Source organism: Lolium rigidum, chromosome 5 (assembly GCF_022539505.1).
Source record: "Lolium rigidum isolate FL_2022 chromosome 5, APGP_CSIRO_Lrig_0.1, whole genome shotgun sequence".
NCBI lineage: Eukaryota > Viridiplantae > Streptophyta > Magnoliopsida > Poales > Poaceae > Lolium > Lolium rigidum.
The window spans coordinates 64,879,604-64,893,135 of NC_061512.1; the positions used below are offsets into that span (position 1 = coordinate 64,879,604).

General features: G+C 44.2%; 1 protein-coding gene across 1 annotated transcript; it reads right to left on the reverse strand.

The window, feature by feature from the left end:
• Positions 1-10: 10 nt before the first annotated feature.
• Positions 11-10,996, reverse strand: LOC124651223 (CTP synthase-like). Its single transcript, XM_047190345.1, has 23 exons — positions 10,639-10,996; positions 6,591-6,670; positions 6,418-6,504; positions 6,294-6,344; positions 6,091-6,208; positions 5,953-6,009; positions 5,186-5,250; positions 4,973-5,056; positions 4,616-4,666; positions 4,470-4,532; positions 4,303-4,349; positions 3,895-3,964; positions 3,750-3,812; positions 3,318-3,407; positions 2,036-2,074; positions 1,799-1,948; positions 1,646-1,723; positions 1,487-1,572; positions 1,004-1,052; positions 821-901; positions 648-741; positions 428-524; positions 11-332 (listed from the first exon to the last, which is right to left on the reverse strand). Exons 1-22 carry the CDS (start codon positions 10,988-10,990, stop codon positions 448-450), a joined length of 1,932 nt encoding a protein of 643 aa, XP_047046301.1. The 5' UTR covers positions 10,991-10,996; the 3' UTR covers positions 11-332; positions 428-447.
• Between the last annotated feature and the right edge of the window lie 2,536 nt (positions 10,997-13,532).

The following is a 13,532-nucleotide window of genomic DNA, read 5'->3' on the forward strand; positions in this document are numbered from 1 at the left end:
AACTGTTGGCTGGGAGAAGAAAAACTTTGAATGTCAAATTATCGAAACAAGTTATCATCCATTTCACCACAGTTTCGCATGCCAGCATATCATGCTAATAAAATGGGCCAAGTCAAACTTTGCTTGTACACAGACGGTGTACCTTCAATGAAAAATCGACTAGTGTTCAGCATGGTAATCTCAGAACAAGCATTGTATGATGACGATCAGCTTAGCTACTTCCTACGAAAAGGCGAATATCTCAGCTTAGGTAAATCCCGGTACATGACCGTATGATGGAAACTGCGTCATCGATAAGCAGATGTTTGAAGTGCACAAGTACATGACCATATCTGGAGCAATAACACAATAGAACCCCTCTTAAACGGAATGGCCCCAAGTATCTGAGAAAAACGTCCATGAATAATCAAGTTTCAGAACGCAGTACCTGGTGGTGTGCAAATGACACTACTCAGAAGCTCCAGCACCACCATTGGAAATATTTGCAAGTGCTCTTACGTGTTCAGTCGCTGCCAATATCAGACCTGTATAGAAATCACAGTGCAGTTATATCACGACGATACACCAGAACAGGGGCAAGACCATGCTACTGTATTCATGGGAGAACAATTCGCAGACGAACATCAATGCATAACTAATAGGCACACCTGTAAATGGAGGCGACGGTCTTCGAGGCCTTGACTTGAACTCTGGATGATACTGAACACCTATGTAAAATGGGTGGTCTTGTAGCTCTACGATCTGATCTTAGGTGAAAGCAGATTCAGACTTCAACGGAAAAAAATCAAGACAAGTATGAAATGAGATGTTTGATTGGTACCTCCATCCTGTTTCCACTTTCATCGCAACCAACAAACTGGAGGCCTGCATTCTCAAGCATAGGAACAAAGCTAGGATTGACCTATTTAAAAAGGAAGAGATTTTGATCACTTCAAATCATAAAGTGATTTCGGTATAATGGACACGTAAATAACAGATTTAATAACTACAAGTCATGGCAAACCTCATATCTGTGACGATGGCGCTCATCTACATGTGGAGGACTTCCATACCTGATATTTGCATTTAGGTCCAAGTTAGACGATGCAATAAGAATAGTAATAAGGCCCAAGTATATAACTAGCAGATCTTCAATAATGACTTGCGTCATATTACAACATGCAAAACAATATCAGTCTGTTTCAAATTATAAGATGTTCTAGTTTTTTCTGAATGTATGTATCTAGACGCATTTCAGTGTGTCCATTCAATGATTTCAGTACGTATGTAGTCCACGTTGAAAAATCCAAAACATCTTATAATTCGGAATGGATGGAGTATCATGGAAGGGAGAGAAAATCTCCAGATAGTGGTTAACGGAAGCTCCTGACAACAAGCTGCGCAGACAGTACATTTTCGTGGTTGTAGCAGTGGAATGTTCCAAACAAAATAACATTCAAATGCTCCAAACATATATGTCAACTAACAAGAGATACAAAATCCTTACAGTTTTGATGTAAGACAGTCTGGTTTGCGGAAGAATGTTCTCCGGCAGCCCAACCTCATCGTGTTTCCCATGTGTGTTTTTGATACCTATACAGTAAATTGTCAAAGCGTTAAATGGAGATCATTTCCTTGTCTTGCACATAACTGGACAAGAAAGTACCTCAGGCATGTACATAACAACACGATCTGGTGTGTCTGTGTTGAACTCTTCACTGTCTGCATCTCCCAGGCCCAGAACCTATACCATTATCCGTAAACATCTTGGTCCATAAAGATAAGCTGATCCGCAAATAATAAAAGGAAGAGTACGCACATGTCTAGACATCTCAATCACTGATATCTGCATTCCCAAGCATATGCCAAGGTACGGAACTTTGTTCTCACGAGCATATTTTGCAGCCAATATCATCCCAGATATTCCACGGTCTCCAAATCCTCCAGGTATCAAAATGCATGAGGAGTCCTGAAATTTGCAGCATTAAGAAATATTAACTTTTAAGACCTATTTTACATGACCACAAAAGGAACCAAAGACAATTAGCATACTCACCTTAAGAGTTTCCCAAGCTTTGGCATGGGCATCTGGTGCCTGTACAAAAAGTATATCACATTAATATACAGAAAAATATGTCAGAACAAGGCACACAGACAACAATAACACAATGAGCAAGCACAGCATCATATAATTGCTAAATTGACCACTGATACTAAATGCACTACAGATGCTGTCATTGCAAATAAAATGATCTTAGATGGCAAGCATGTTGAGATAGTATCCTAGCATACAGACACAACAATATCTATAGCACCGAGATACTAATAGGCACCAAAGATAAAACATATCCCCAGTTGTGTTGGAGTGAATAATTAATACTCCCACTAGCCAGTAGTTTAACGGCAACCAGACCCTCATGGCCTCATGGGTTAACATGGGCATTGCCACTCCCTTCACAGCATCCAACGATAGGTTCACCCTACAGGGGCACTCTTACAGGCCTACCATTCCCTTTGGAGGGATGATAGGCGGATGTTTTACATCTCCTGAAGACATCCAAGCAGGATAAGTAAGGTGTCAAGTGGAATCCCGCCAATATCCCACTTATAGTTCATTTGGGGATTGTAGTTCAAATTCTGGTCCAAAATTTTGAACTAAAAATCTCCAAAATGAACTACAAGTGGGATATTGGCAGGATCCCACTTACATCCTTAGGGATAAGGTGCCAATGCCTCGAGTGAATGACAAAAAACTACCACAATTGTGCCAAACGTGACAAACACCTACCATTTGACGTGTTTTCCGGTAGTTCTGTTCTACATGGTTGTCACGTTTGGCACAATTGTGGTAGTTTTTTGTCATTCACTCCAATGCCTCCAGAAGCAGGAGTAAACCTCCAAGGATAATCTGTACAGCCCGCGAGACAACCCACACATCAGTGACCAACTGTTAGGTGGGTCCCCATGGGATGTCTTAGTTACCCCACAGATAATGTGTTCAGATCATTTGCGCTGCACAGAGCTATAAACATACCATATATGGAATGCAACTCGCAAATGTAACCCCCTTTCTCTTGATGACACAAGACAGCATAAACTGCTAAAGCTCTCGGCCCATCAGGCCCTCGCAGACAAAGATGCCTCCCTCAGTCAGAGCTACAGAGCACACTAGCAGAAGTAGGGTGACTTCCCTTCCACACAGACTTGTGCAAACCCTTGTGTCATTTTTGTTCGCACGGACGCCGACAGATCGAAGGACATACAAAAGATCTATTTGGGCTACTGTTCTAGTACTGTAGCGGATCTATGAAATGAATAACGGGTTGCTAATGACTTACACTTGTTGCAGCTGCATCTTCAAGATCTGAAGCTGCAACCCACTGGATAGAAGGTTTCAGTGAACATGCGACACTGGAATGTAGAAGAGCCTGTAATAAAATGAGACATGCGTACATGAATTTAAAACATGTTTGCATCCATATAATAAATGAGACAAAAATAAAACTAGTACTAGAAAGAAAATAGAAGTTCAGAACATCAGTTGCGTAACTGTGTAACTACTAGTAATTGATTGTTTTTACATGAGGCACCCATGGAGATAGCACTTAATGAATAGTTAATGCTAAGTAGGCACAAGCACAAATCCTAGTTATTGGAATATTTTGTCATTGGAAGCTTAATTGAACAGTATAGCACAGACTTTGTATGAGAAATCCTGTATGAAACTAGTAAAGACATTTTTATATATTAAAAAATGATTCCTGACCCACCTTCACCACTGACAAGTAAGAATCTGTCAGATTATTGTACTTCCCAACCAAAGCAATTTTAACCTGCATGACCTCAATATTTGTCAAAAAACCATCTGCGCCAGGAAATTGATAAAGAGTCAAGAGCTGTATAAACAATACTTACAGAGTTGCTGAGGTTATCATATGACTCGGCCATCTGCGTCCAATCTCGTAATTCAGGCGGTCCAGCGGACCTATAAAATCAAAACATGATGGCTTTAAGATATACCATAATCCATAATGTCAAATATGAAACTGGTAATGACCCAAAAGCAAGATAATATGTTACCATCTCAACTAAAAAATTGCAAACCAATCAAAAACGAACAAACCTTTTTCAACATAAAACAAGAAGACATAAGATATATCAGAAAATGGGATCTGCAAGCTAATTATGCATGGAATGTTGGCAGCGCACATATTTTAGGAAGGTATATGAGTAATCAGAAAACTATAAAACTTCATACGTGCAAACTTAAAGAAAATTTTCCAACATTCATAAGCATTGATTTTCAATAACTGTCTGGCTCACCTGGCAAGGTTTAGTTGTTTGATTATAGCATCATGCGCCTTTTGGTTCTGGAAAACAGCACATGTCAAAAATCTTGGACCAGAGCAATGACTTGATACAATTCATACCAATTCAATAGGTTCCTCTAAATGGTCAACGCTAAGCCTTAAGCTAAAGTAGAAACTCACTCTAAGAATAAGGGGAACATGCCATATATTTGGAACATCGTGGATGTCAAGTATATTCTCAACCTGAATAATACAAGATAGAGTGTAAATAACAAAACACTGTGAATAGAATGGCATTTTTTCAATTTGTTATGATGAAAGCATACCGGTACATGACAAAATTGTGAAAGCTTCTCCTTTACGGATCCTATTAGTGGCTGAAAATTTAAGTAAACATATATCAGATTGCAGGTAAGAAATAATGCCGCAAAGACAAAAAAAAAGAGTGAATAACAACAGCAGCAAAAGCATTCAGCAAGTGGTATCTGGTATAAGCAGAGGAAGATTAGAAGGGCTGCTTGAAAACAGCTCCTTATTGAAAGAAAAAGATAGTCATATTCAACAGCAAACAAGCTATAACTAGTATTTGTGTCTTTGAGAATGATATTGACGCCATTAAAATCAGTGATATCAATGCGGGAGACGACACATCTCAATAGCATATGCTATATTCTTCACATTACCTGTGCTGATCGGCATGCTAGAAGATCAGGAGTCAGACCCAAGGCCCTTAATTCCCGTACACTGTGCTGTGTTGGCTTAGTTTTCTACAAATAATGGAAATAGGAATGTTATTATATGCCAGTCCTGAAAGAAGGCTGGAACGCAAGATTAACTCTAAGTCGGTGTAGCTGTGATAAGAATAATCATGATTGAAGAAAGGGAGAATTCTTTACTTGCTCACCAACTACACCCAATACTGGAACAAGGCTCACATGTATGAGGCAGAAATTGTCCTTACCTACAAAATATACAAGAAGGATGAGTGACATGTCCAAGTATGACCACTAGCAAGTAAAAAAAATGATGTATGACTTCATAGCATATTGCGTGTGAATGCTATGGCCTGAGTTGGGTCAGAGGTGTAGCTGTGATTGGTGGGAGGCCTTGGCACCACAGGTCTGAGCTTGATGAAGAGTCATGATGGTGATGGTGATTAGCATAGAAGAAGTGTGAAGGAGACAGGGCACATGATGCATGAAACACTGGTTAAAACAATAACGGATTTGGAAGATGGGAATAACTAATTACTTTCCCTTTATTGTGATACTAGCAAACTTACAATTGGGGATAGCATCCCACTACTCAATCTATCCTTTCCAAATGAAAAATCCTTTATCTGAGGTTTCCTTATTCAAACTCCCCTTAACTTATCTTGAATTCTATATAGCCCTATCTTGCAGGAAAAGGAAACTAACAAATCCTACTATTTGTGTGGTAGCCATAAGTAGTCTCCACATGACAGTTGATGTCCACTTAAGCGTAAAACTGGAAGGCAGTGTAGACAAATTAGTGTATATACTAATGGTTCAATCAGCCACAGAATAAAACATGAGGGGGGCTAGGTGAAATGGTACTAGCCACAGAACCCTAGGAAACCGACACACTTCTCAGCAGCAATGGATATGAAAATTGAAATTGCAACCAGAAAATCCAACTGTACCAAGAGAAAATGACAACTGGCGTAGAGCTTCAATAAATGGCATTGATTCAATATCACCTGAAACAAGCAATAAATCAACTTCATTTCTGCAAGAGTAACAACTAGAGTAATATACCATAAAATGTCCCAGAACCCTACCTACAGTGCCTCCCAATTCAATAACACAAACATCAGCTGGACGAGCCTGCCCATCCACAGGAACAGAGGACACTGATTGTATCCAGTTCTTTATTTCATCAGTTACATGAGGAACAACCTGAATAGATTATAATTGTAAGAGTTTCATAGTTTGTCGTACGGGGTTTTCATGACTATAGCAATGAATGATGCAAGGGAATTACCTGGACCGTCTTTCCAAGATAGTCACCCTTTCTCTCCTTCTCAATGACAGACTGAAAAAAAGGTATCCACTGTTTACAAGCTCAAGTAACAACCAGCAAGCATTTTCCTGGTGGCGATGCTCACCTGATAAATCTTTCCAGTGGTAATGTTATTTTCCCTCGTCAGAGTGACATCCAAGAAACGCTCATAGTTTCCTAAATCCAAGTCTACCTATAAATTTCAAACGTCAGGCACAAGATAGCACAAACACTGAAATTGTAGTGTTACAAATTTATATGTGATACAAGAGGGCATACCTCTCCACCATCGTCAAGCACAAATACTTCACCATGCTCAAAGGGAGACATAGTCCCAGCATCTGTATTTAAGTACGGATCTACAAAACCAGGAAATGTATGATATTAATACTATTGAAAGATCCAAACCGTGGCACCTACAAACTTGCTGAACTCTGCACATGGGAGCTGCAAGTATAGCAAAATCAGTCCAACCAAGACAAAAGAAAAAAAGCACTCAGAAGCTGAAACATCGACCACAGTGTACCAAAGCCTATCCACCCAACCCACCATGCACCATCCCAATTCTAATACTAAAACATAACTTAGAATCACATGTTTATCCCTAATGATCTGATTTGGACCAATAGCTGGCCCGAACCTGATGAGGGACAGAAGAGAAAATAAAATAAAATAGAACCAACTAAAATCCAGTACTACCTTCTACACACTTCTATTATATTCTAGGTAGTTTGGTCCTATAGTCAGATGTGTTGTAGTGGTTTCTAGAGTGTTCTAGCTATGAGTTGTAACTAGGTTGTGTGTGTTTCTTTTCCTAGCTTATGTAGTGTTCTCTAGAACACTCTAGTTGTGACTAGAGCTAAGTAGTGAAGGCTCATGCAGCCTATAAATAGAGGTCCAACCTCTACCTATGAGATCGGACTATGTACCCACTAACTATCAATAAAGAGAACTTTGTGTTCTTGTTTTAGATCTTGGATTAGATCTTGTGTGTTGAGAGTTTGGACTAAACTCTTGACAGCCCCGCCCCTAGAGCGATATCTAGGTTACGTCCCTAGAGCGATATCTAGCGCAGCACGTTGAAGCGGTTCCTTCAACATTCGTGCTGTCCACATTGTAGCAACACGGTGGAGCTGTTCCTCCACAACTTTGTGCTGCTTCAGGTGGTATCAACAACTTTGTGCTGCTTCAGGTGGTATCAGAGCCCCGCTGATCCGATTCAGTTGTTGGTTTCCTCATTGAGAGCTACACCAAGCAATGGAGGAATTGGGGAAAAGAGTGGATGTTGTAGATCAACAAATCCAAGCGCTTCGTGAAGATCTTAACCGCAGATTTGATCAGCTAGTTCAGATGGTAAGGAAGGGTGTTCCTCCTGTTGCCAATGAAGAATCATCAAAGGAGGCAGATGATAGGCGTCGAAGAATGGGAGGTCGTCTTGAAGCAAAAACACATCATCCATATGTTATTCAGCGTACTTCAAGGAGGCCAATGTATGCTTCCGAAGGTGACGAATATGACGAGGGCCTTGAAGAACCTGATCTCCATACATATCCGAGAGTACACAGCTCTACATATGCGAGGGATACATACAAGGTGAGAGCTGAGATCCCCACTTTTAATGGAAATGTTGATATTGAGGGGTGCCTTGATTGGTTGTATGAGGTGGAGACTTTCTTTGAGGTTATGGATATTCCGGAAGATCGTAGAGTTTCTTTGGTTGCATACAAGCTAAAAGGAGGAGCTGGTGCATGGTGGCATCGCCTTCAAGAAGATCGCAGGCTAAGAGGAGAACCTCGTGTGAGATCTTGGCAGCAGATGAAGAATCTTTTGAAAGGGAGATTTTTGCCTGCAGATTACGATCAGATCCTATTTATTCAGTTTCAGAATTGTGCTCAAGGAAATAGGACCGTTTCAGAATACACGGAGGAGTTCCTAAGGCTACAAGTGAGGTGCCACCTTGGTGAAACTGAAGATCAACAAGTTGCAAGATACATCAATGGTCTCAATGATGCTATCCAGGACCGTTTGATGATGCAGCAAATTTGGTCCCTTGATCAAGCACAAGCTCTAGCATTAAAGGCAGAGAGATTGGTAAAGGCAAGAAAGGCAAGTAAGGCTCCATATTTTCATATGAAAGACTCATCTAGGAGTCACTCCCACGGAATGGAAGAAGAGACCACTCAACCCGGTGCAAAAGAAACTGTCCCAAAGCAAGCTGGAGGTAAGGGTAGGGCAAAGCCTGTGATAAAATGCTATAAATGTGGTGAAGAGGGACATGTATCTAGCAATTGCTCATTGAGGAAATTTGTCAACACAACAATCCATGATGGCAAAGATGGCGAAGAATATGAATCTGAAGATGTAGAAGGAGAAGATATTCGTGAAGAAGAGGGAGAAGAGGTGGTATGCGTGATTCAGCGCCCCTTGTGCTCAACACCGCAGCCCGACAACACACAACAAAAGAAAATATTTGAGAGCAAATGCACGGTGAATGGCAGGGTATGCAAATTAGTGATTGATAGTTGCAGCTCTGAAAATCTTGTCTCTCAGAATTTGATTAACCATTTAAAGCTTGAGACACATGATCATCCAAACCCCTACACTATTGGGTGGATCAAGAAAGGAGTGAATATGAGGGTCACCAAACAATGTAACCTGCCACTCTCTTTGGGCAAGTACTATCGCTCAACTGTGTTATGTGATGTTGTTGATATGGATGCCAGCCATGTTCTTCTTGGGAGACCTTGGCAATTTGATGTGGATACAACACACGAAGGGAAGGAAAATTCTTACTCTTTCACTTGGAACCAGCAGAAGATCATCATTCTACTAAACCAATCAAATCGTAATAGCTCCAAGGCGAAGGAGAAAAGTGACTACAAACGGAGGCTAAAATCATTCCAAGTTGGTGATAAGGTGATGGTATGCCCCCGGAAAGAAAGACCGCCTTAGACATTAAAGGGAAACTTAGACAGCGGAATGACGGACCCTTCTCTATTCTAAGGAAGAGAAATGATAATGCTAATGTGATAGATCTTCCAACTGCAATGGAAATCTCAACACATTTAGTATGGCAGACTTGGCTCTTTATCATCCAGAACAAGCACTCTATGAAGATAACTCGAGGTCGAGTTCTAAACAACCAGGGGAGGATGATGAGGGACAGAAGAGAAAATAAAATAAAATAGAACCAACTAAAATCCAGTACTACCTTCTACACACTTCTATTATATTCTAGGTAGTTTGGTCCTATAGTCAGATGTGTTGTAGTGGTTTCTAGAGTGTTCTAGCTATGAGTTGTAACTAGGTTGTGTGTGTTTCTTTTCCTAGCTTATGTAGTGTTCTCTAGAACACTCTAGTTGTGACTAGAGCTAAGTAGTGAAGGCTCATGCAGCCTATAAATAGAGGTCCAACCTCTACCTATGAGATCGGACTATGTACCCACTAACTATCAATAAAGAGAACTTTGTGTTCTTGTTTTAGATCTTGGATTAGATCTTGTGTGTTGAGAGTTTGGACTAAACTCTTGACAGCCCCGCCCCTAGAGCGATATCTAGGTTACGCCCCTAGAGCGATATCTAGCGCAGCACGTTGAAGCGGTTCCTTCAACATTCGTGCTGTCCACATTGTAGCAACACGGTGGAGCTGTTCCTCCACAACTTTGTGCTGCTTCAGGTGGTATCAACAACTTTGTGCTGCTTCAGAACCCAAAAAGGTGCCACCTTTTAAACAACTAAAAGTTACAACAAACTAGTGGTGAGTAGTGAGTTAGTGACTAATGAAGGGCCTTCAGAACGTACACATCAGTTACTCCGTGGGGCATCATAAGCTACCGATTATCCCGAATCAAGAAGCCTTTGCACACCAAATAACCATGACAAGTAGGCATCAATTATAACCACCTAGAACGCCCAAAAGGAGCAACCTTTTATTTCATTTTAAAACTTGTTTTCAACCACAAACAAGGAAACGAATGCCTCTTACCACCCAATCTCCAACAAGCTCATCTGACATCCAAATTGCGGAAATAACAATATTATCACCAAATCATGCAAAGGCGCACAAAAAATGCGGCATTTTCACCGGACGAGTCTGACCAGGAGCACAAGGAAGCGGCATTCCCGCCCAAGGTCACACGATTTTCTAGGGTTGATACTCTAAATGCACAAATACGAAGCTCGCATGGAGATGTCCACCAGTAGACGAGGACAGGCCCCGCGCACCGACGCCAATTTCTCCGCGCTTCTCGAGAACCCCAACCATGAATCGCGCAAAGCGGGAAGTGAGAAAACATGGAGGGGGAGGGGAAGAGGGAGGGGGAGCGGACCGATCTTGATGCAGGTGACGCGGAGGCCGCAGGACTTGAGGACGACGCCTACGCTGCTGGCAGTGACGCCCTTTCCGAGGCCGCTGACGACCCCGCCGGTAATCAGCACGTACTTGGTCGCCGGCCGCCCCTCCTCCGTCGCCGCCGCCGCCGCCATGGTCGGCGGCAAGGGAAGAGCGCGGGAGGTTGGGTTGGCCTGGACGGAGTATATTCCGGGAGAGTGGGAGAGGCGGAGACGGGAAGACGCTGCTCTTGTGGCAAACTGGCAACTGGAGTTGTTGCTGTTGCTCCTCCTCTGTTTCTTGTGCGGCTGGCTTTGCAGTGCTCTGCTGGCAAAGCCCACGTACTCCATCTTTGGTCTGTGTAGGAAGATTCTTTGTGTGATCTCGATCGAAACAAGTCTATATAATACATAGCGGGCCATGGGCAGCCCAGCCCACCAGCCCGGCCCGCCAGCTCCGATAGTCCAACATGGCCCGCTGGCCCAACGGGTTTCGAGCTTTTTGACCAGGCCAGGCCAGGCATGCGTCTAGTTTTTTAGAGCATCTCCAGTCGCGTTCCCCAAAGCGTCCCCCAAAGAGATTTGGGGCGCGGCGGACAAAAAAAAACGTTCCAGCCGCGTCCCCCAAAGCCCATTTTTGTCCGGCGCGCCTCCATACGGTCTCCGGCGCCCCGAGCCCGTCCCCGTCCCACAGGGGACGCACCGGGGACGCCGGACACACCGAAAAGCGAGACGGGGAGTGGCGGGGCCGACTCGTCGGCCGGCACAATAAATTTTAACCTAACCGTCGCCTACCTCGCGACGGAAGTTATTGGCGGTGCGGTTCCCGCGGCGACGCGACGACGGTGCGGTTCCCGCGGCGACGCATCCCGTCGCGCCTAGCTCCGCGTGCCGGCGTTAATGCGCGCCACCGCTCCCCGCCTCCCTCCGGCCTATAAAAGGGCCGCCTCTCATCGTCCCTCTCACACACAAACCCTAGCGCCTCTCTCCCAAACCCTAGCCGCCACCATCTCAACAAGACTCGACGCTATGTCCGGTAGAGGCGGAGGCCGACCTCGCGGCCGTGGTCGTGGTCGTGGTCGTGGCCGCGGCAGAGCTGAACGCTCGCCGTCGCCTTCCACGCCGCCGGCTTCATCATCGTCGGAGATGGACGTGGAGCCGGACGTGCGGTTCGAGTTCGTCCTCGTCCTCAAGGGCGACCCGCGCGGCATCCGGAGGCTGCCGGACTCCTTCGCCGACTACGTCGCCGGCGACGATCGCCCGCGCACGATGCATCGCGGGAGGCTGCGTGCAGCTACTACCGGTGGATCGTCGACGTGATCTACGACGCGCGCGGCAAGATGTACCTCAACATCGGTCGGGAGAAGTTCGCGCGGCACCACGGCCTCCAAGCCGGCTTCGTCCTCCCGTTCTCCTACTTCGGCGACAGGGACATGAGCGTCAAGGTCTTCGACGAGACGCGGTGCCGCCGGGACTACCGGGCGACAGCACCGAGCGAGGAGGATGACCGAGTGTTCTTTCTTCGCGGCGAACACGTGCACGGAGGTTTACGCTCGTTCGCCTCATCGGTAGAACCAACAAGGGCACCATCCTCCCGCTGGATTTTCCAGTTTAGGTGACTGGGTGTGCCCTCGAGTGTTCTTTCTTAGCAGCGAACACATGAAACCTTCGATGCACGGCCTAGTTAGGTTTAGTTTCTTTGCAAAATTTTATATTTGTATCCACCATGGTTCAAACTATGTATTAGTTTGTGGAAAACCATGTTCCAAACTGTGTTTTCATGTAAACCACGTTCCAAATTATGTATTAGTTTGTGGAAATTGAAATAAAAAAATCAAAAAAAGTATTTTAAATGTTTGGAGGCGGCGTTTGGGGGACGCGGCTAGGGAGCGACGTCCCCCAAAGGCGGCACGAACAAAACACGTCCCCCAAACGCTCAATCCGGCGCGGTTTGGGGGACGGTTTGGGGGACGCGACTGGAGATGCTCTTAGCGTCGGACTTTTCTCAGCCCGGCCCAAAGAATGTTCAGCTATGATATAATATAACCCGGTGCTTGCATGTAGTGTAGGAATTCGCAGCAGAAAATAAAATTAATTTAAACTAATCGCAAACCCTAATGTGTCCAAGATCTATCTAATGAGTAGTGTAACGGAGATGATATCGGTGACGTACCCTCATAGCGGTTAATGTTCCACTAGAACGTGGTTGATGCAGACGTACTCGTCGCCGACCTCAGGGTCATGTACAAGTCCTCTCCCACGACATTGAGTGCCACATGTGCAGCACCTCGTAGTTTCGCACACGTGCGATGCTCAATGACGCTCCCAGCTCCGATTTAGCGAAGTTGCGAAAGTAGATCTTCTGGATCTGGATCCGAGCTGCGCTCCCGCGTACTGGGTGGAGTTGTCTCCCTCCCTGTGCACGAAGAGATAAACTAGAGAGAGATATTTCTCTATTTAACTATGTGTTTAATTTGCCTAGGCCACTATGTATAGGGGCAAAAGGGGGCAAGGTGGGACAAAAGAGGAGGAGGAGTTGGGAGCCAGCTGATGTTGTGCAGTTGCACACCGTTGGGGAACTTCAAGAGGAATGTATGATGAGCACAGTAGCAGTTTTCTCTCAGTAAGAAACCAAGGTTTAATCGACCAGTAGGAGAAAGAAATGACTTCTGAAGGTGTTGCTAGCTAACTTTGGAAGGGCGCACTACCGGCGTCAGCAACAATGTGGAACCTGCGCACAACACAACCAAAATACTTTGCCCCAACTTACAGTGAGGTTGTCAATCTCACCGATTTTGCTGAAAACAAAGGATTAACCGTATAGTATGGAAAGAGATGTTTGTTTGCAGTGTAATTAAAGAGAATAGTGCTTACAGTAAGTAAACAGAATAGG

Bases quoted from the DNA above. Each gene is read 5' to 3' on its own strand.
- LOC124651223 (XM_047190345.1), bottom strand. From the start codon at position 10,990: ATGGAGTACGTGGGCTTTGCCAGCAGAGCACTGCAAAGCCAGCCGCAC. The intron at 6,505-6,590 runs GTATGCCCTCTT...TGAAATTTATAG, and splicing joins TGCTTGACGATGGTGGAGAG to GTAGACTTGGATTTAGGAAA. The intron at 902-1,003 runs GTTTGCCATGAC...CTTTTTAAATAG, and splicing joins GCCATCGTCACAGATATGAG to GTCAATCCTAGCTTTGTTCC.